The 24,549-nt window shown below is 46.6% G+C and overlaps 1 protein-coding gene across 2 annotated transcripts in view; it reads right to left on the bottom strand.

Moving 5' to 3' along the window:
• The window catches only part of LOC137423728 (mitoferrin-1), a 100,199-nt gene that overhangs the window by 4,351 nt on the left and 71,299 nt on the right, over positions 1 to 24,549 (bottom strand). For both annotated transcript variants that reach the window (XM_068111183.2, XM_068111184.2), the window contains exon 3: positions 103 to 159. In XM_068111183.2, the coding sequence (XP_067967284.1) occupies positions 103 to 159 (57 nt within the window). The remainder of the gene's footprint in view (positions 1 to 102; positions 160 to 24,549) is intronic.

The following is a 24,549-nucleotide window of genomic DNA, read 5'->3' as shown; positions in this document are numbered from 1 at the left end:
AACAATTGGTTGAATCAAAATCCAACGTATTCTCAGGAAAGGGTAGTGAAAGCAAATAACTCGTCACAACACTGAACAGTTTGTATGTTGCAGCTGTGTTACCTTCGGCGGGATTCATCGTGGCATCGTGCAGCAATGTGGCCGCACACCCAGCTACACCTGCTCGCACACACGAGGATCGTTACAAAACATGGATCGACAAACGAGGATCGTTACAAAGCAGGGATTGAAAACCGAGGATCGTTACAAAACACGGATCGACAAACGAGGATCGTTACAAAACACAGATCAGCAAAGCAGGATCGTTACAAAACAGCGATCGACAAATGAGGATCGTTACAAAACAGGGATCAAAAAACTAGGATCGTTACAAAACAATGATCAACAAACAATGATCGTTAAAAACATGGATCAACAAAGGTGGATCGTTACAAAACATGGATCGACAAAGGTGTATCGTTACAAAACATGGATCGACAAAGGAGGATCGTTACAAAACACGGATCGACAAACGAGGATCGTTACAAAACATGGATCGACAAATGAGGATGGTTACAAAACACAGATCGACAAATGAGGATCGTTACAAAACATGGATCGACAAAGGAGGATCGTTACAAAACACGGACCGACAAACGAGGATCGTTACAAAACATGGATCGCAACAAACGAGGATCGTGACAAAACATGGATCGACAAATGAGGATGGTTACAAAACATGGATCGACAAATGAGGATGGTTACAAAACATGGATCGACAAATGAGGATGGTTACAAAACACGGATCGACAAACGAGGATCGTTACAAAACACAGATCGACAAAGCAGGATCGTTACAAAACAGCGATCGACAAATGAGGATCGTTACAAAACAGGGATCAAAAAACTAGGATCGTTACAAAACAAGGATCAACAAACAATGATCGTTAAAAACACGGATCGACAAAGGAGGATCGTTACAAAACACGGATCGACAAACGAGGATCGTTACAAAACATGGATCGACAAATGAGGATCGTTACAAAACACGGATCGACAAATGAGGATCGTTACAAAACACGGATCGACAAACAAGGATCATTACAAAACATGGATCGACAAATGAGGATCGTTACAAAACACGGATCGACAAAGGAGGATCGTTACAAAACACAGATCGACAAACAAGGATTGTTGCAAAACATGGATCGACAAATGAGGATCGTTACAAAACACAGATCGACAAAGGTGGATCGTTACAAAACACGGATCGACAAAGGAGGATTGTTACAAAACACGGATCGACAAACGAGGATCACATGGATCGACAAACGAGGATCGTTACAAAACATGGATCGCCAAATGAGGATTGTTACAAAACACGGATCGACAAATGAGGATCGTCATAAAACACGAATCGACAAATGAGGATCGTTACAAAACACGGATCGACAAACAAGGATCATTACAAAACACAGATCGACAAACAAGGATCGTTACAAAACACACATTGACAAAGCAGGATCGTTACAAAACACGGATCGACAAACTAGGATCATTACAAAACACGGATTGACAAACAAGGATCATTATAAAACACGGACTGACAAACGAGGCTCGTTACAAAACATGGATCGACAAACAAGGATCGTTACAAAACACACATTGACAAAGCAGGATCGTTACAAAACACGGATCGACAAACGAGGATTGTTACAAAACACGGATTGACAAACGAGGATCGTTACAAAACATGGATCGACAAACAAGGATCGATACAAAAGGATCTTTTCAAAACCCGGATCGACAAATTAGGATCGTCATAAAACACAGATCGACAAACGAGGATCGTTACAAAACAGGGATCAAAAAACTAGGATCGTTACAATACATGGATCGACAAACGAGGAGCGTTACAAAACATGGATTGACAAACGAGGATAGTTACAAAACATGGATCGACAAACGAGGATCGTTACAAAACATGGATCAACAAACGAGGATCGTTACAAAACAGAGATTGACATAAGAGGATCATTATAAAACAGGGATCGACACATGAGGATCATTACAAAACACGAACACACAAATGAGGGTCGTTACAAAACACCAATACACATACGAGGGTCGTTACAAAACAATTTGAACACACAAACGAGGGTCGTTACAAAAACAGGAATCAAAAACTCAACTGTGACCATGTTGGTGTATTGTGGTCCAAAAGGATGAAAAAGTGACATTTTGATTTCCTTATACAATTCACCAACAGTTTCTACCTTTAAGAAAATTTGCTGCAAAAATGTACAAATTCTTTAGCGCAGTCATTCAGTTCCAAATATTATATTGTTCATCTTTTCTTTTTCTATACATTTCCAACATTGTCATCACTCTGAGTGTAGTCAACGCCTTTGGAATCAATGTGCCCAGAATTGATTCCATTCCATTTTGTAATGTGCTTTGTACCATCATGGTAACCCTTAATGGACATTTAAAAGTAAAAGTAAAAACAATGCAGATGGTAATGATCATTTGTACATTTTCTTTGCTAGCACACCCGTTCCCTACGGGAGCGGCAGGAAGGGTCATTCAACTCTGGGGTACATAGATTACAGTAGATCTAGGGTCGGGCCTCAAGAACATCAGGGATGTGTTTATTTCCCAAGTTTCTTGTAGAGCGCTCTCCAAGTGGTTTAAGCACTTGAACAAGCACTCCATTCAAAACCGTTGATAAGGAATGGCAGGCCTGGCAAGCGAGGATCGCGAGCTTGCTGCTTAGTAACTGAACACACCCTGGGTTTTCTCCCTTTCAGTTTAGTGTTAAACAGCAGTAGTGACTGTTTCAAAACGTAATCAACCGTGTTTGTGATTTATAATATTTTTACTTCTGGTAGGGGTGCTCGTTTAGTCTTGACTTTAGACGTAACTCGTTTTGTAACGATCCCCAAGTTTAGTCAAAACTCGTCCATAACTTTTTCAAATATCATAACTTTTTTTTAAAGATCATAACTTTTTTAAATATCATAACTTGTATGTCGCTTTTGGCCCAATCTCTCAATGGTGAAGAATCACTTCAAAAAATTAAATAAATCTCATATCCAAATCCATATTCAGATCTTCACCAACATCGAATCAATTCGTCCTTGTCACACACCCAATCGGTCCACCAAGTTTTGTCCAATCCATCAATAACTTTTTGAGATATGCTATGTATCGGTTTTAGCCCTATCACTCAATTGTGAAGAATCGCTTAAATATTAAAATAATTACCGTATCCGAATCCATATTCAAATCTTCACCAAAATCGAATAGAATTTTTTTTTTTTTTTGGTCCTTGTGCGTTTGGTTATCTCGTGCGACCACGAGATTGGTCCTTGTCACACACATAACCTGTCCACCAAGTTTCGTCCGAATCCCTCCATAACTTTTTGAGATATCCTGCTATATACGGGGGCTGCAAAAGTAGGTATTCAGTGAGGATTATACCAGTATTACGTTTATGTAATTATTTGTAATTTAGGTAAATGTAATTATTTGTAATTTGTAATTTAGGTAAATGTAATTATTTGTAATATGTAATTTAGGGATTAATATGTTTATTATTGATATGTTTATTATTGATATGTTATTATTGATATGCTTGTATAATCAATAAAATACGTTTTGTGCGCACGTTTTGTTTTTCATTACTGTATACCTACTTTTGCAGCCCCCTGTATATAGTTTTTGGCCCTATCTCCCAATGTTGAAGAATCGCTTAAAATTTCTACAAGCCAGATCCGAATTTGGATCTTCCCCAAAATCTAATTAATTCATCCTCGTCACACCCAACCTGTCCACAAAATTTCAGCCAAATCAATTCACAACTTTTTTGAGAAATCCTGCTCACGGGCAGACAAACGACAGACCAGGGGGTGAAAACGTAACCTCCTTCCATCTTCGGTAGCGCAGGTAATCGTAATCATGTCAAGTCTCACAATGTATTTGGCCTTTGCATAATATGTACTACAATATCTTTCCATGGTCAAAGGGACTGTCGAAAACACTTGCACACAACACATTGCCATCACATAGAGACCTTAATGAACGATACAGATAAAATACGATGACCAAATTCACCAAATTTAATCAACGTGTGGAAAAGCCCACTGCAAAATTGAAGACTTGTGATGACCAATAATCCCGGGCAGGAACTGTCCGAAAAAGCTGAAGAGTGAGCAAACAAAGGCAATGGCATGCAGACCGATGAGTAGGGGCAAGGTTGGGGGGGTGGTGGGGGATGAATTTTGAAGACAGCGGATTCCATTTCAAAAGGATACTACATTTCAAGACGGATTAGAATAGTTACCAAAGCTGAAAACCTGCACTGTTCATCGTAAAATAGGGTAACATTAAGCTGCCACCTGCAGCACAGAAGTGGTTAGTAACAAACCTGGTAAATGGTGAGAAAATAACAAAAGGTGAGGAACGAGGTGTATTGCGAGTGGTGATAAAATGCACTACATTCACAGACCACCTTAGCTGCAGTGAGGAAGGATCAGGCCTATCCGTATCGCATTTCACGGCTGCAATCCCCGGCACAAAAGGTCAATCCGACCACGGCCCTAGGCCACGTTGTGAGGCACGGCCGCCCCAATTCCAAACCAGCCAAAGAAGCTGCCTTACTGGCTCCCTGTTTTGAATAGCAATGTAGGAATAGATCGTCCCATCGCTCCCACGGGGAAGGGAAAAAACATGGACGAAGACATAATATATTTAGAAAATGGAAATATCTGGGCTTTTGTGGACATTATTTAAAAGTATGGCTTACCTTACTGGAGAATAATATTTATCAAGTGACATTTGCTATTATATGCTGGGGGATTACCTTTTTGGGTGCGAACAGTGGAAGTAAAATAGAAATAAATTAATAAACAAGATCTCCTTAGTCTTCAGCCTGTCTTCACAGTGGTGTGGGTGTGAGTGTGTAGGTGTGTGTGTGTGTGTGTGTGTGTGTGTGTGTGTGTGTGTGTGTGTGTTTGTGTGTGTGTGTGTGTGTGTGTGTGTGTGTGTGTGTGTGTGTGTGTGTGTGTGTGTGTGTGTGTACACACACACACATACAGTCACGTGAAAAAGTAAGTACACCCCATGTAAAGTTTTGACTTTTTCAACATATTTCCACATACAGCTATTTGATCTTCATTTCAACAATATTGATAGATAAAGGTGATATAATATAACAAATATGAAACATTTACATTTTGTAGTCCATTGTATAATTTAAATAAACATAAATGCAAATTTCACATGTGGAAAAAGTAAGTACACCCTTGGCTCTAATAGGTGGTATTGCCCCCTTTGGCAGAAACAACCTCAAGTAGGCATTTCTTATAACTGTCTACCAGTCTCTGACATCGACTGGGAGAAATTTTTGCCCACTCCTCCATGCAGAATTCTTTCAGCTGTGCAATGTTTGAGGGGTTTTTTGCATGCACAGCTCGTTTCAAATCCCCCCACAACATCTCGATGGGATTTAGATCCGGGCTTTGACTTGGACATTCCAGAACCCTCCATTTCTTTCTTTTCAGCTATTCCTTGGTGGATTTACTGGTATGTTTAGGGTCATTGTCATGTTGCAAAGTCCACCTTCGGTTGAGCTTCAACTATCCGACAGATTGCCTCACATTATCCTCAAGCACCCTCTGGTACAATGAACAATTCATAGTGGATTCTATGATGGTGAGCTGCCCAGGCCCTGATGCAGCAAAGCTGCCCCAAACCATAATATTTCCACCACCATGCTTTACAGTTGGTATCAGGTTCTTGTGGTCAAATGCAGTCTTTGGTTTTTGCCAAACATGTCTTCTGGTACTGTGGCCAAATAGCTCTACCTTTGACTCATCTGCCCAGAGCACATTGTTCCAGAAGTGCTGGTCTTTGCCGAGGTGTTCATTGGCAAACTTCAGTCTTGCCCTGATGTTCTTTCTGGACAGCAAAGGTTTCCTCCTGGCACACCCCCCATGTAGATCAAATTATTTGTGCAGCCTCTTTCTAATGGTAGACTCATGCACTTTGACATCAACAGTGGCAAGAGCTACCTGTAGGTCCTGTGATGACATTCTGGGGTTCTTAGAGACTTCTTTCAGCATCTTGCGGTCTGCTCTCGGGCTGAACTTGCTGGGGCGGCCTGGCCTGAACAAGTTGGCAGTTGTTTGGAATCTTCTCCACTTGTAGATGATCTTCCGGACAGTCGAATGATTGATTTCAAATTGTTTGGAGATCTTTTTAAATCCCTTCCCAGACTCATAGGCATCTATAACCTTCTTTCTGAAGGCCTCAGAGAGCTCTTTTGATCTAGGCATGGTGACGCCACACATCACCTTGCTTGGCCAGCAACAACAAAGAGCAAACCAAACTAAATGTCTGAGGTTTAAATAAGACAGGTTCCTCCAAGATACTCTCTAACGATGTTCTAATCATTTGCATCTGAGCTGGTGCACCTGATTCTAATTTTAGGTATTTGAAGTAGTGATAAATGTAAGAGTGTACTTACTTTTGCCACATGCGAAATTTGCATTTACGTTTATTTAAATTATACAATGGACTACAAAATGTAAATGTTTCATGATATTTGTTATATTATATCACATTTATCTATCAATATTATTGAAATGAAGATCAAATAGCTGTATGTTGAAATATGTTGAAAAAGTCAAAACATTACATGGGGTGTACTTACTTTTTCACGTGACTGTGTGTGTGTGTGTGTGTGTGTGTGTGTGTGTGTGTGTGTGTGTGTGTGTGTGTGTGTGTGTGTGTGTGTGTGTGTGTGTGTGTATGTATATATATATATATATATATATATATATATATATATATATATATATATATATATATATATTGTTATAGATCGCGGTTAGGATGTTATAGACCGAGCGGTGGTTTAAAACCGCGACCTAACAAAACTCACCCGATTCCACCCGAACGTTGGTTGTATCGCACCCTAGCTGCTCAATGAGGGAAAAGACAAAAGCGACGCAATGCAAGAGGAAAGCGGAGACAAAAAAAGGTTTGAAATACTACCACTGAATTTATTTCTACTATTTACACACAAGCAACAAAAAGCAATTCAGTTTATTTACAAGTACAAGACGCAGGTGACACAGTGCAAATTTAGCTTATCTACAGACTTAACTTATTACCCAGGACAGAACAAACAAAGACGACTCACACGGGGAATGCCAGGGATGGCAGAAGGTGGATGGCTGGCGGGAGAGGAAAGGTCCAAGGGGGGGTCTTGCAGCACAACCGGCGCGTTCAGCAGCCGCCGTTCCGTTTCGGCCCTGCTCCGAACCGCCGTTCAGGCCCCCTTTGGCGGTGGGGTGGCGCGGCTGCGGCGGCCTCCGTCCGCTGCGTTCCCAGGACTTGTCTCACTGGTCTGGTCCCTCAACCCTCAACCCTCAACTCTTTCTTGCTTCTCTCACTCCTCACCACCGACTCCTCTCTCTGGCAACCGACTGTGACCAACTCCTTGCAACCAACTCCTCCTCTCTTCACAACCCTTCTTTTTCCAACCCAGAGTGCATCTCTCTTTCTTCTTCTCTCTCAACCACTTCCGGTTGCGCCCTTTTATAGCGCCCCCCAGCGATCACGCCCCCGGCGCTTTGGACACGCCCATCGGGGCGCTCACCTCGGCCCTGGCTGGTCGCACGACCCTCGGGCTCCGCCCCGGACGACGACGGGCGGGCGCGCCCCTCCCCTCCTCTGACGAGGTGGAGACACGCCTTTCTTCCCTGACTCGAGCCTCGTGGTCAATGGCGGTTATTGGAGGGGAGGTGATTGGGAATCGAGGCTCAGCAATGACGAGAGGGGATGTAATATGGCAATCGAGGGTCGGCAATCACGAAAGGGGGGATGTGAAGGAAATGGGGATTTTTGGGGATGGGAATGGAAGGGGATCTATTCTCTCTCACTGGTGCAATGGAGTATTTCAATTAATGGGAGACACAGCCTTATCTTAAAACACAGAATAAGATATAACTATCGAACATGAATATCCTATGATTGGCTGACGTGTATGCTTGTGGACTATGGGACGCCCTTTTGATCTTACACAGCTCCGGAGGCAGGAGGCACAGCACAACAACAATAATAATAATCATACAGCACACAATAAAAAATATATATATACAGTCCTCATATCCACAACACTGCACTCTCCTCCTCTTAGGCACGTCCCGGGCCTACAACTTTTAGCTTTAGCGTGACACGTAGGTGTAGTTCCCTCTATTTTTAACCTGACCCTGAGTGCGACAGTTTAAACATAAATAAATGTGTCCCGCTGCTCCATTGCACCCTGCCTAACAGACTTTCGCCCACAGTTAACCGAATTGCGGAATGGTCTTCAAACTATACACTGACGGTGGGGAGCATTATTTACAATGACTCTGCTTTTATTTACAAAACTAACCCAGGACCTGTAATTGTTCTTTCTGGGGGGAGGACAGTCTGCTCTGCATCAATGCACCATTAAAGCACCCAAAAACGCACCAATACACACCCAAGCACCAATCGGTGCAGTCCCCATTGTTCAATGAATAAAATAAAACCAACAAACCCAACCCTGCAGGTGTCTCTTGCTCTTCGGCTCCCTCTGCTGGTTATCATTATTTCTTCCAGTTGTTGTCATTTTCTTTGCTTTGCTTACTGGCGGCCTATTTTCAATAAAACTTGCACCCAATGTGTCCTTTTTATTTATTTATGGCCCACCAGGCCGACTATGTGTATGGTTCACCTGTGGGGCATTGGTGCCCTGTGGCCAAGGTCCGCCAGCAAGATTTCGGGCCCTCATGGCCGGTTCCAGCAGAGGGGCCATGCCCCAACCCATGGGGTCCATAAGTGGTGCTCGGCCACTGACATGTGGTCCATAATGTGGTGCATCGGTGCAGACAGCTGGTTCTGGGAATTTCGGGCGCACAATGGCCGACCCACGCACGCTCCCCTCGGCGCCCAACGGCGCTCAGGTCCTCATGTGGGAGACAAAAAAAAGGGGGGACAAGACAGATGAGCGAGGGGTAAGGTCTCAAGGGTACACATCAAAAAGGCAATGCAAGGCGAAATGCGTACGGAGGGCGAAGTGAGAAAGCTCGTCCCTACCGTACGTCACCCCCATGTTACCTAGCCCACCCTTGCCCTTACCCCATATGTACAAAACCTACACATTACCAATTCGTCACTACTGTCACGTCTTCCCCATATTTCCCCTATATCAAATTCGTCTCCACAATCCCTCTACTTCAAAATTTGCCATCATCAATTCATCATCAATCCTCATAAGGAGGCAGAGATGGAACATCAAAGCACAATGTCACACCCACGTCATGATGCGTCTCACATTCCAAACATTTGCCCAATAAAAAATAATAAAACATGGCATGGTGTGGAGTTCCTGTCACCTCCGGTGAGTGGGTGCAGATGGTGCGAGGAGATCCTTCATCCTAACTATCCTCTAAATGACTTTAACACACTTTACACTACCCGGGGTCTTTCTTCGGCCAAACCATTGGCCCTCTTACTCTATGGGTTCTAACAACCAATCCCCATTGACCAAACTGTGGTGCTTCTCAATTTGGGGTCTCACTCCCCCGATTCATCTCCCGGTGCCCTCGCACAATTTCTGGGCCGCGACGTGTAGCTCTCCCAACAGGTCTACCCACCTGCACACCTCCACCACTGTAGTTGCCACCCGAGCTTACCTAGCTCCTCACCCTAACCTATCTAACTGGGGGCAGCCCCTCTCCTGGCTCTGTCACCCCATGGTGCCCTCTGGCACTGGGCTACCCGGGTCCGTCCTCCGGATCCTCGGGCCCCATCCACAACAACTACTACCGGCTCCCAGAACCCACCTGCGGCCTCACCTGGCCGACATCCTTACAGTGGTGGAGTGCCCAAACCAACTACACACACTAACAGGCTACACGCCCAGCCATTTCCACAACACTAATGCACCCATCCAAATACCATTCTTTCACCTCGCACCACAGATGCCAATATCCAACCACAATTTACCTATACCCTCTACCTAACACTTAAACTACCCTCCCCGGGTATCCGTGATGGGGGTCCACTCTTCCCCCATTCACTCCTTCGCACCATCCACTCCACTCCACAATTTCCACCATACCCACTCCACGACCATCCATTCCAATACTCCATACCATTTATTCCATACACCTGTCCTCCATTCACCTGTCGTTGCACACCTGTGCAATCTCACCTGGTGCCACCTGCACCCTCCTCCTCTTTCTGGACCAGTTGGTCCACGCAACACACATCACCATCACTCACTCATACACTGCTCCACACACCTGTTCAGTTGCACACCTGTGCAATCACACCTGTTCCATTCTCACCTGTTCAATCCTCACACGCACGGCATCATCCCAGCTAACTACTCCCCTCTGAAACTTGCGCTTCCCAGTCGTCCCTTTAAACTATTGCGCTCCCTCGTCATTATCATCCACACTAATCTACCTGCGTCCCCACTACAGGTATCAGTCACTAACTAAACTTAACGTTACCTAATGTCATCTTCGCTAGATCCCTACAATTATCCAAGCCCTCCCTGGCTCGGTTGTCATAGCCACCCCATAAACTATTGCTCCTTTGCCCCCACCTGTGAGGGATGGTGGATTTGCCATCCCACCACATCGGGGGTCTCTCACTACCAATTTCGCTCGTCCAAATCCAACAATCAAAAATTTTCCATTTACTGCCAATTCTATTCACTTTTCTAAATTTTGTATCAAATCACTACTATCACTATCACCATCACCCGTCTACTTATTACATCCTCTCGGTGCGCCAATTCACATCTACAGCCCGGCTTCGTACAGCCGAGCAATGAATGCGGGTTCTTTTGTGTCCGCGGCTGGATACGTTCCGCATTCGGGGCAGGGACGGAGGCTTACCCGGGCCGAGATCCCATGCACCACCTCGGCGTGAAGCCATCCAATGTCCCGATCTCGACCTGCCGGCACGTCTCAATAGAAAGTGGTCGCCATGACGACCCTTCCTATCGGGCTGCCCGCTCCGCCTAGTGGAGCCCGGATGCGGCCGCTCCACGCGAGGCCCAGCGTGGATCGCGCACGGCGGTCCTTTCGAACCCGCCGTGGCTCGGATCTCCGCTGGTTCTCGCGGCACGCGAAGCCCGGCACGCACCGAGGGCCCGATTCGGCTAAAAGTCGACCTAACCTTTAACCCGGTTATCGTCGACGCCTCACCTGCAGGCTTACATGCATACGCTACCCCTTTCGTGCTCATACATGCAGCCGTTCCCATTCTCCTCGTACCTTTCCTTACACACCCCGGTACACTCACTCCGCCCATCGACTTGGTCACACACCTGACCACCGAACACCTTGGCACACATTCGTCGCTCGCACACCTCACCAATACACCTCTTCGCGCCCCTTTCTCGGTCACCTCCTTTGTGACAATCACAGGTGTGCTCTCACCCGCACACCCAACCACGTGTCTCACTACCAATTCCAGCGTGCATTCCCACTCACGCTCTACCATTCCAGGTGTGCATCCTTCTATTCCAGGTGTACATCCTCGCTCACCTGCCACAACCAACTCACGCTCCGTTTCACTCTCACTACTCTCACCTCCACTCTCGGTCGCGCACTCACCCTTACTCTTGACAGCATGCGCTTTCCCCATGCACCCGTCCGTTACACACCTTTCTCGCGCATCCTCTCGCGCACACTTTTTCGTTACTTCCTCCGTAACACTCACCACACCGCGCTTCCCTGTGCTCCCTCGCACACGCGCTACGACCGGCTCACTCCTGACGGCACACTCACTCCTCGGCGTGCACTTTTTCCTCACACACCCCATGGTCGGACATTCTCGCACACCTCTTTTTTCGCACACCAGACCTGTCGCACACCTCACCAACGGCCTTTCACGAACACCCGGATCCAAACCAATCCCCAAGCCGACTGAAGCTTTCTTCACATCATATACATTGCCACTCACCTCCGTACTTTGTCTCCGCACCTCCTTTGCCACCTGCAAACTCTTTATTTGGTTAGTGAGCATCACATCATGATTTGAACACAGACCTTGTACACATTCCATCACCTCCTCCCGGATTTCTCTCTTAGTTTCTGTTCGTCCCTTCTTAATTTCACTCACCTCTTCTCCCACTTCCTCTAGTTTTTGTTTAACCTCTTTTATTTCTCGGTGCGTCCCCTCAAGTTCGTCCTCTAAGGCTACCGTGACCGTCTCTATGTGCATCCTCACCTGCCGGTCCTTTGTCTCCATTATCTCTGTCACCTCCTCCACCCTCATTGTCAGTTCCTCCCGTACCATCTGACATTGCCTCTGCGTCGCTATTAATTCATTTTTTATGTCCTTTTGTGTTGCTTTTAAACCCCCGATGATTGCTGTGTTCTTTTCCACTTGGTCCGCTAGTTCCTTTTGTCCCACTGTCAGCTGTTCTACTCCTTTCGTCAGATCTTCTATTCCCCCTTGTAACTTTGCCGTATTATTTCTCACCTCTTTCTCTATACGCTTTTCGCCTCGCTTTACCTCCTCGCGTAGCCCCGAGACCTCCTCACTCACCCCTCGTCGTATTTCCTCCATCTGGTTCCCCATCTGTTCGATTTCCCGGGCGGATTGTTCCCCTATTTCCCGCAATTTGTCCTCCATCCTATTTTCTAACCCCATTAACCCATTTTTCACCCCCTCTAACTGATTCTCCTGGGCAGCCATTCTATTTTGCACCCCCGTTAACCCATGTTTCACCTCTTTTATCCCGTTGTCTAACCCCTCAAAATTATTGTCTAACTTCTCACCGGTACCCCTCGCTTCGTCCCTCATTACCCCCATTTGGTTTCCCATTACCCCCAATTGCTCACTCTGAGCATCCATCCGGTTCCCCATTACCCCCAATTGCTCACTCTGAGCATCCATCCGGCCCTCCAATCGCTCACTATTCTGGGCCATAAGGGCCTTCATTTGTATAAAAAAAAGGTTCAAATCCATTGGCATCTCCGGTTCGACTACCGCGACCATGGGCGTGGCTAAATGTGGCGCCGCTGTAATCACGTGCGCGAGAGCGCCATTTTGTGCACCTGAAATTCCCGCAACCACATTGCCCTTTTCCTCCTCCCTTTCTTCCCAGAAGTCCTGGGTTACTTCTAACCCCTCTATCTCTCCCACCGGTATCCCGTCGCCTTGGACAGCCATGGCGCGATTTCAAAATTCGGGCTCTTCCTTTAAAACAAAACAAATTTCGTACTTTATAATTTTGAGCGCGTGAAGCGCGCTCCGGGTCGATCTCACTCCCCGACACCAATTGTTATACTAATAGTACAATTGGTGTTCCAAAATTTGGGCTAAATAAATTTAGTCCCAGGTTCGAATCCAACTCCTGACAACCAATTGTTATAGATCGCGGTTAGGATGTTATAGACCGAGCGGTGGTTTAAAACCGCGACCTAACAAAACTCACCCGATTCCACCCGAACGTTGGTTGTATCGCACCCTAGCTGCTCAATGAGGGAAAAGACAAAAGCGACGCAATGCAAGAGGAAAACGGAGACAAAAAAAGGTTTGAAATACTACCACTGAATTTATTTCTACTATTTACACACAAGCAACAAAAAGCAATTCAGTTTATTTACAAGTACAAGACGCAGGTGACACAGTGCAAATTTAGCTTATCTACAGACTTAACTTATTACCCAGGACAGAACAAACAAAGACGACTCACACGGGGAATGCCAGGGATGGCAGAAGGTGGATGGCTGGCGGGAGAGGAAAGGTCCAAGGGGGGGTCTTGCAGCACAACCGGCGCGTTCAGCAGCCGCCGTTCCGTTTCGGCCCTGCTCCGAACCGCCGTTCAGGCCCCCTTTGGCGGTGGGGTGGCGCGGCTGCGGCGGCCTCCGTCCGCTGCGTTCCCAGGACTTGTCTCACTGGTCTGGTCCCTCAACCCTCAACCCTCAACTCTTTCTTGCTTCTCTCACTCCTCACCACCGACTCCTCTCTCTGGCAACCGACTGTGACCAACTCCTTGCAACCAACTCCTCCTCTCTTCACAACCCTTCTTTTTCCAACCCAGAGTGCATCTCTCTTTCTTCTTCTCTCTCAACCACTTCCGGTTGCGCCCTTTTATAGCGCCCCCCAGCGATCACGCCCCCGGCGCTTTGGACACGCCCATCGGGGCGCTCACCTCGGCCCTGGCTGGTCGCACGACCCTCGGGCTCCGCCCCGGACGACGACGGGCGGGCGCGCCCCTCCCCTCCTCTGACGAGGTGGAGACACGCCTTTCTTCCCTGACTCGAGCCTCGTGGTCAATGGCGGTTATTGGAGGGGAGGTGATTGGGAATCGAGGCTCAGCAATGACGAGAGGGGATGTAATATGGCAATCGAGGGTCGGCAATCACGAAAGGGGGGATGTGAAGGAAATGGGGATTTTTGGGGATGGGAATGGAAGGGGATCTATTCTCTCTCACTGGTGCAATGGAGTATTTCAATTAATGGGAGACACAGCCTTATCTTAAAACACAGAATAAGATATAACTATCGAACATGAATATCCTATGATTGGCTGACGTGTATGCTTGTGGACTATGGGACGCCCTTTTGATCTTACACAGCTCCGGAGGCAGGAGGCACAGCACAACAACAATAATAATAATCATACAGCACACAATAAAAAAAATATATATACAGTCCTCATATCCACAACAATATATATATATGTGTATATATATATACATATATATATATATATATATATATATATATACATACATATATATATATATATATATATATATATATATATATGTATGTATGTATGTATGTATGTATGTATGTATGTATGTATATATATATATATATATATATATATATATATATATATGTATGTATGTATGTATATATATATGTATATATATATATATATATATATATATATATATATAATATATATGTGTATGTATGTATGTATGTATGTATGTATGTATGTATGTATATATATATATATATATATATATGTGTATATATATATATATATATATATATATATATATATATATATATATATATATATATATATATATATATATACATATATATATATATATATATATATATATACATATATATATATATATATATATATATATATATATATATATATATATATATACATATATACATATATATATATATATATATACATATATACATATATACATATATACATATATACATATATATATATATATATGTATATATATATATATATACATACATACATACATACATACATACATACACATATATATCATATATATATATATATATATATATATATATATATATATATATACATATATATATACATACATACATACATATATATATATGCGGTTTTGAGAACCCACACTTGTAAATATAACATCATTAAAGGTTAAAGGTTGCACCCCATAGGTAGGTCACAAGCAACACGTAGGTCACCATAGGACGTTAGTTATTTCTTAGTATGTGTTTAGGATAAGGCCATTCCCAATAGTTGCATCTGCGTTGCGTAAAACAAATAAGAGTAGGCCCCTGTTCGTTCATTTTGGCAGCCTCCCTCCAAGCGACGCCATTAAGCGCTGTTCAGTCTGTACCCCATCGCCCCTCCCAGTTTGTTACGCTCCTTGGCCAGCAGCCTTCGCTGCCCTTGGGCTCGCTCAACCCAGCCCAAAAGCCACGAGGTGAAGCCCGGGGAAAAGGGGCGGAGCGCAAGGATAGAGGTGCGGCCACGTCAAGCGGCCATCAAGGCGGAGCCGGTAAGATCACACCCGCCAATCAGGGCTAAGGTGAGATCACCTGACAGGGCGTGGTTGGGGCTTCCAGAGCGTTCGCTGGCTTGGGTTATAAAAGCGCGCACACAAAGCCCTCGACAGGACTGGCCAGAAGAACTTCGTGGTATAAAGAGAGCATTCAGAAGGACTGGTACGAGAGTTGAGTACGAGAGGGAGAGACGCGCTGTGGCAACCAGCTTTACAAAGGGCGAGCGTGCGGCACGCATTGCCGAGGACTGCAGCGTGCAGAAGGACATGGGGGAAGGGGCGCTTGGAGCGATCAGAGTAATACCGGGAGCGCGTGTAAAGGCGCCGGTACACTTATTACGTACGCGGCTAAGCGTGCAATAACCGCTAGCTTACCGACCTTTCCCCGTCACAATAATTGTCTGCTCGCGCCTACGCTACACAGGAAGAGCTGCCTGCCGTCCACCATCGTCTGCACGGAACGAGCCAAGGACCGAGACGAGCTGTGGACGCCATCGCCGGACCTTCCACCCTACCTTCTACATCCCCGCGTGAGGCTGAGTCTGAGACCGAGTCGGAGAGCGAGCGGGCCCGAACCCAGGGAATAAGTTAAGACTGAATAAGGCTGTCCTGTGTACTTTTTCTTCCTCTTCCTTGTACATTCTTTGTTTCCTCTTCTTGTACATTGTGAATAAATTGCCTTGTTCTTCCTGGTTTCTTCCTAATCCGATCGTCCTTGTCTTTTCTCCATTGGGTAACCGTGGCACGATCCCAACCGCTATAATCGGGTCTAGTCCTTGTTAACGGCCCGAATCGCGGCTCGCTTCGCTCGGCGTGTCCACTAACGCCGAGTTTCGGGCGGGAGTTATTTCCTTGCTTCGCGGTCGGTGTTAGTACTTAGGTAATAGGACTAAATTCGACCAACAACCCTATTTAACACCGACCGGAAGGAACGTGATAACTTCCGGATCGCGTCGGTCAGATCACGGACAAGGGGATTAATCCCCCCTTGATAATGGGAAGGCCGACGTTTGACATCCACAACAATATATATATATATATATATATATATATATATATATATATATATATATATATATATATATATATATATACACAAAGAATTAAGTTAAGCACCCCTACACAACGAATTAAGGTAAGCACCCCCTAATATATATTCTTTGTGTATATGTATACATTGGCATATATTCTAAGGTATGTGAGATCAAATAATGATTGGTATGACATTAGTTATTGACGTTATTGACGTTATTGACGTTATTGACGCAAAGATCGCTAGAGGTCTTCTCAGAACAATGACTGTACGTTAGAAAACATAAACGTCATCCACACTGTCCGTGATGGACCTATAGCTCCATACTTAAATTGAGGTGAAAATATGGCTAAAATTCCCAAAAAATTTCACCTTAAATTATGCAGAATAAAATATTGAAAACGGCATGATTGTTATGTTTTTATGTGACCATAATATCACTTCTCCAGAAAATATAGCAATATCATGGGTATATTACACTGTTTTGACGACAACAAACTTGTAATGTGCGAGGTTGTAAAAAAACGGGGGGGGGTGCTTAACTTAATTCTTTGTGTATATATATATAAATATATATATATACATATACACACACACACACACACACACACACACACACACACACACACACACACACACGCACGCACACACACACACACACACACACACACACACACACACACACACACACACACACACACACACACACACGGGATTTGCTTCCACATTGTAAACAATAAGTACATAGGTGCGTAATAAATAGACACTTTATGATTATAGGCAAGTATCAACAACTTCTTGCTAGATATGGCTGTTTTTTTACGGACGTGTTTACGGTTTCTTACGTAAATTTCATTGAGGGTTTTCTTTCATGGTTTACAGTTATAGAATGCAAGATATCACCTGAGGGTTTTTTTTTTAACGGACGCTTTGTTCCTTTTTTTGTAAATTTTCCTTTACGGACAGACACTTTTTCTTTTTTTCCTTTACGGATATTATTGTTGTAGTGAAATCGTATTCGTACTGAACCCGGGGTGATGCCCACTGCTCACTGACACCGCTAGGGGGTCGCGGCTATAAGACCCGCCGCGGCCGGTGCTCCGAGACTCCTCCTGTGACATGTTACATCTAGCAGACTCGCTAACGGTACGCCTGCATAGAATATTAAGCTTGCTTGCATTGAATGTTATGGATGGACCCATGTGATGCCAAATCTTATTCCTATTGCATTTCCTGTATTACAGAATGATGTCATGGTCTTAATGGAATTAAACCACCAGTTGGACTAAGTTGTGTGGACCTGATTGGTTTTCCACAACACTTAATTCCATTAAAGATCTACCGACATGGCGGGCAACAAGACGCTGGGGGTTGCAACATTCTGTGCTGACCCACAAGCCTCGGATGGAGGATTGCAACTGAAGCACTGGCTCAAAACGTTGGAGCATCATTTCGCAGAGCCTGAGACCGAGCCGACAGCTGCCGCGAAGCTAGCAACGCTGCATTCGAAAATCGACTACAAGGTGTACAATTCCATCGCACAATGCGCGACGTACGACCTCGCGATTGCAGAGCTCAAACGGTTGTACATAAAGGAAAAGAGCCCGGTATATGCTCGGTATTTGCTACTAACGCGACGTCAGCAACCCAACGAGCCGATGGACCACTACGCCAGGAGCTCCGGCAGCTCTTGCTGGACAGCACCAGGGAGCCACGGACTCACGCGCAGTCTCAAGATAACCTTCTTTTAGACGCCTATGTCGCTGGGGTCTCCTCCCAGGACCTAAGGCTCAAACTCCTGGAGAAGACCGACCTGACCTTCGCTACGGCACTCGAGCAAGGAAAGGTATACACCGAAGCGCGGTTGCAATCGAACACCTATGATCGCACGCACCTCTTGGCGGGAACTTCGCTACACGCACGGCCGGAGAGTGCTACCGCCGAGGAAGCGGACCTGCTCGCGGAACTCCAGGATGCTCCGGAGGAGGACCCAGTCCTGATGGCTGCCGCAACGGCCAGACCCAAGGCCCTACGCGGGGCCACCTGCTATTTCTGTGGGGGGCAACGTCATTCCCGGGCCGTGTGTTTGGCTCGGGACGCCATATGCCATTTGTGCTCGCAAAAGGGGCATTACGCGAAAGTGTGCCGGAAAACAGCCCGCGGCTCGCGGCCGCGCGCGACCTTGAATGGGCTCATTGCGGAGCCTACGAGCCGAGCCCGGAACCCGGCGCCTTACCCGGCTTTGAAGGGCAGGGCCCCTCTCTGCGGGCCCCTGGGCGCTCAGTCGACCTTGGTGGGCGTCACCGGACAGCCACCACAGTCTCATCCTCAATCGGGCACGGCGTATGCGTCCTTGACCAGACTCCGGGCCACGCGAGGGGCTTTGGAGCCTCGCCAAGCCCCAGCGGTACGTTCTCGTCGTGACGCTCATGAGCGAACGGCGTCCACTGGCGGCGACATGGGTTCGGTACCAACTACGGTGGCCCTCACCCGTAAAAAGGCGATTTCGAATACTACGGAGGCCCTTTTCTGCCAAAAGTGTCAAAAGGCGCTTTCAAATACTACGGAGGTTTTTTTCCGTCAAAATTGTCAGATTTTGAATCGCGAAACACCGGAATGCATGGGAAAGCTCTCTGATGGCTTCAACGGATTCCCCATGGACAACGAATACTCCGGCAACGACCGCAAAACTGCTGCTGGCATAGGATCCGCCCGCGAGGCTCGTCCGACCCACTCGGGGGGTTCAGTCCCACTCCCAGCAGGCTCGTCCGGCCTGGCTCAAGCCCTTATTCCCCTCATGGTCGAAGGCCATTGTGTGCGGGCCTTGGTGGATACAGGGTCTACGGATAGTTTTATCGACCAGCGACTAGTGCACAGGCATGGTTGGCAGGTCTTGAGGTCTACGAGACGGATCTTCATGGCTTCCCAGGGACTTGGACTCAGCACGAAGGGGGAATGCCGATTGAAACTTGTGATAAAGGGACGGGTTTTTCCAGATGTGCACCTTATGGTTTTACCTGCTTTATGTGCTGATATTCTGTTAGGACACGATTTTCTTAAGCGGCATGGACGTCTGGAAATGGAGTTTGGTGGGCCTGACACGCTTGTTGTGGGGGCGGACGCGCTTGCTGTGTGTGCCCTAGCGAAAATGGAAATCCAGCCGCTTTCGCTGTTCCCCAATCTAACCTCCGACTGTACCCCTGTCGCGGTAAAATCACGGCGCTACTCTCGCGCAGACATGCAATTCATTGCGGACGAAACGGCTCAGCTCTTGAAAGACGGTATCATAGAACCTAGCCGGTCGCCGTGGCGAGCCCAGGTCTTGGTGGTGCGAAGCGAGGCCCACCGCAGACGCATGGTAATCGACTATTCCCAAACGATTAACCGCTTTACACAGCTGGATGCCTACCCCCTTCCGGGGATGGACGTGCTGGTGCGACAGGTGGCCCAGTATTCGGTCTACAGCACTCTCGATCTCCGTAGTGCATACCATCAGATCCCTATCTCTAGGGCGGATCGTATCTATACCGCTTTTGAGTCGGGGAAGCGGTTGTACCAGTTTACTCGATTGCCTTTTGGGGTAACGAACGGGGTCACCTGTTTCCAGAGGGCCATGGATGACCTCATTGCGAGGGAGCACTTAACCGATGTTTTCGTCTACCTAGACAATCTTACGGTTTGTGGGTATGACCAAGGGCAGCATGATGCTAATCTGAAGCGCTTCCTCGAGGTCGCGCAGAGGTATCACTTAACCATGAACGAGGATAAGTGTCAATACTCTCTACGCAAGATAGATCTTCTGGGGTACACCGTGACCCATGGCTCTGTCGCTCCGGATAAGGAGCGTCTGCGACCTTTGCTCGACATGGCCCCTCCCTGCGATCGGGCGTCCCTGAAGCGCGCCCTCGGGCTATTCGCCCATTACTCCAAATGGGTACAAAATTTCTCCGCGAAACTTCGCCCCCTTGTGGCCTGCGACACCTTCCCACTGCGTCCGGCCGCGTTGGCGGCCTTTGGAGGCCTTAAGGCCGACATCGCCAGTGCCGCCGTGGCGACGATCGACGAGAGCGGATCTTTCGTCCTCGAAAGTGATGCCTCGGATCAGGCCATCGCGGCGACCCTCTCCCAAGGAGGGCGTCCGGTGGCTTTCTTTTCACGGACTCTTACCTCCGCTGAGCGGAGACACTCGTCTGTCGAAAAGGAAGCGTATGCGATCGTCGAGTCTATTCGGCGATGGCACCCGTACTTACTCGGGCGGTGCTTCCAAATCATCACGGACCAGCAAAGTGTTGCGTTCATGTATGACACCTTACACGCCCAGCGCATTAAGAATGAGAAAATCACTCGCTGGCGTATCGAACTCGCCGACTTCTGTTACACCATCAAATACCGCCCGGGGAAGGATAACCGGGCCGCCGACGCCTTATCGAGACCGGCTACATGCGCGGGTATCACCTCTTTGGAGGGCCTACGTGTGCTGCATGCCACTGCGGGCCATCCGGGCGTAACGCGTTTCGCTCATTTTGTGCGGCGTAGCAATCTCCCTTACTCGATTGACGATATCCGCCGTATCTGTCGCGACTGCGCTATATGCGCGGAAATCAAACCGCGTTTCTATAACCCACCCATGGGGACTCTGGTTAGGGCTACGAGGCCGTGGGAACGCTTGGCGATGGATTTCAAGGGCCCATTGCCGGTGTCGAGTAGCTCTCGCTATCTGCTCACTATCGTCGATGAGTACTCGCGATTCCCCTTCGCTTATACGTGCGTGGACATGACTGCTGCCACGGTGATGCTATGCTTACAGAACTTGTTCTCTATGTTCGGGTACCCGGCCTATGTGCATACCGACCGGGGTGCGGTCTTCTTGTCTCAGGAGGTGCGCGGCTATCTGCTCCAAAATAACATCGCTTCTAGTTACACCACGCCGTACAGACCCCAGGCAAATGGGGAGATCAAACGCTTCAACGGGATTATCTGGAGGGCCGTCATGCTCAACCTCCAGAACCTCGGCCGGGGCCTCGATAAATGGGCTTGGTCGCTACCTGCGGCGTTGAACTCGATCAGGGCTCTCCTGTGTACGGCAACCAACCAAACTCCCCACGAGCGACTTTTCCACCACCTCAGGAGCACGGGGTGTATACGGTCTTTACCCAGTTGGCTCGCTGGGCCCGGGCCGGCCTACCTTAAACGGGCGGTTCGCACGAGCAAGTACGACCCCCTAGTGGACAAAGTGCAGATTCTCCAGGCTAATCCTGAGCATGCTCGTGTGATGACGGCTGATGGACGTGAGACTACTGTCTCCGTACGTCATCTTGCCCCATGCGGGATCGCCGACCCGAGTAGGGAATCGGACGAACCGATCGAACCCATCTATGAGACTATGGACTCTCCTGACGCTCCCATCACCGAAAGTCTACCGACCCTCCCCTCGCCGCGTCTACCTGGGCCCGACGGCTTGGCGGTACCCCCTTCGTCACCTGACCCTGGTGGCGCCTCCGACGCCGAGGACACTGGGATACGTGATGCCGAACCCGGGGAATTTTGGACGCGTGCTGGCAGAGAAATCCGCCGCCCGGACCGGTACGGTTGGGTCGACTGATACCCTGTTCCGCACCCTGTTCGTGCTGACGCTCGCTCGCTTCTAGCCGCTCTGCAGTATAATTCTAACGGGGGGGGGGGGGGGGGGAGAATGTAGTGAAATCGTATTCGTACTGAACCCGGGGTGATGCTCGCTGCTCACTGACACAGCTAGGGGGGCGCGGCTATAAGACCCGCCGCGGCCGGTGCTCCGAGACTTCTCCTGTGACATGTTACATCTAGCAGACTCGCTAACGGTACGCCTGCATAGAATATTAAGCTTGCTTGCATTGAATGTTATGGATGGACCCATGTGATGCCAAATCTTATTCCTATTGCATTTCCTGTATTACAGAATGATGTCATGGTCTTAATGGAATTAAACCACCAGTTGGACTAAGTTGTGTGGACCTGATTGGTTTTCCACAACAATTGTTATGTTTATTTCACATTTTACAGTTTTAGAAATTACAATTTTTCAAATGGGAGATATCGATTGAGGACTTTTTATGCCTCCACCTCCGAAGGTGACCAGAGGCATTATGTTTTTGGGTTGTCCGTCCGTACGGGCTAAACCTAGTTTTTCTCAGCAACCACATGTCCTATTGAGACGAAACTTTCAGGGTAGGAGTGACACCCATGGAGAATGTTTTTTTGATAATCTTGGCGTCATAGGTCAGGTGGTCTGGCAGCCATCTTGGATTAAATGCAAATAATTAAAAAATTATTTCTCGGAAACCGCTGAATGGAAAAATTTGAAACTTGCACATTGTCAAGTACTCTCAATGAGGAACAAAAGCATGGTAATGATGATATCATAGGTAAAATGGTATACCAGCCAAAAATGTTTTAATCAAATTCCTTATCCTAAAAACCTGAAATTGCATGCATATGATCTATAACCCATTTGTACTGAAATATTAAATTTATGGCATCATATGTCACATGGTTTGGCAGCCATATTGCATTTAACCTAAAACCGGAAAAAAATCTTCTCCCAACCCACCAAATCAATTGACTCGGAACTTTACATGTATCATCGACTAGGCATGGCGATTAAAACAATCACGAAAGCAATTGGTCACATGGTGTAGCAGCCATATTGGATTGAAGGAAAATATTAAATAATTATATCTCTGAAACCGCTTACCCTATCGATGTGAAATTATAAAAATATCATCAAACACCATTGTTGCATATAGTTTGAAATGATGTCGTCGTAGGTCATGTGGTTTGGCAGCCATCTTGGATAGAAAAACTAACCTTATCCGATCAACACGAAACTTCACAAATGTGATCCCCTTCCCATACATATGCAAATTGTACATTTTAAAGGTCATACAGCCGTGGCCAAAAATATTCGTACCCTTGCACTTTTTTCAAAGAATGCACCATTTCTTCCAGAAAATTGTTGAAATTAAAATATATTTTGGTATCCACATATGTATTTCTTTCGTTTTCAGTGGAACAAAAAAAAAGCTGAAAAAATTACTAAATCTTAGCTTATTCCACACAGAAATCCTAAAGTGGCCCGGACAATATTATTGACACCTTTTAAAAGTTGTTAGAAATAATTAGATTTCAATCAAGTGATTCTCCTTTACTTTGGAATTTAACTCACCTGTGGTGACTTGCAGGTGCCTGTAATGTAAAAATAACTCATTCAACCAGTTTGAATGGAGAAAAGGAGTCATTCTGCTGTTTTGTGTCACTGCGTGTACCGCAATGAGCATGGAGAAAAGAAAGAAAACCAGAGAATTGTCTGAGGAGGTCAGACACAAGATTGTAGCCAAGCATGGACAATCTCAAGGCTACAAGTCCATCTCCAGAGAACTTGATGTTCCTGTGTCCAACATACGCAATGTTATCAGGAAGTTTAAGGCCCATGGCACAGCAGCCAACCTCCCTGGACATGGCCACAAGTGTGATTGAAGATTGCAGCGGAGGATTGTTCAAATGGTGGAGAAAGCACCTCAATCAACTGCTAAACAGATTCAAGCTGACCTTCAGACACAAGGTACAACAGAGTCAACTGACACCATCCATCACAACTCAATGAAAGGGGGTTTAATGGTAGGACCCCACTGCTGAGAGAGATACATAAGAAAGCTCGACTGGAGTTTT

This window comes from Myxine glutinosa, chromosome 3 (assembly GCF_964187855.1).
Source record: "Myxine glutinosa chromosome 3, kmMyxGlut1.1, whole genome shotgun sequence".
Lineage (NCBI taxonomy): Eukaryota > Metazoa > Chordata > Myxini > Myxiniformes > Myxinidae > Myxine > Myxine glutinosa.
The sequence above is the reverse complement of the archived record's forward strand: the minus strand, read 5'-3'. Positions and strand labels throughout refer to the sequence as shown.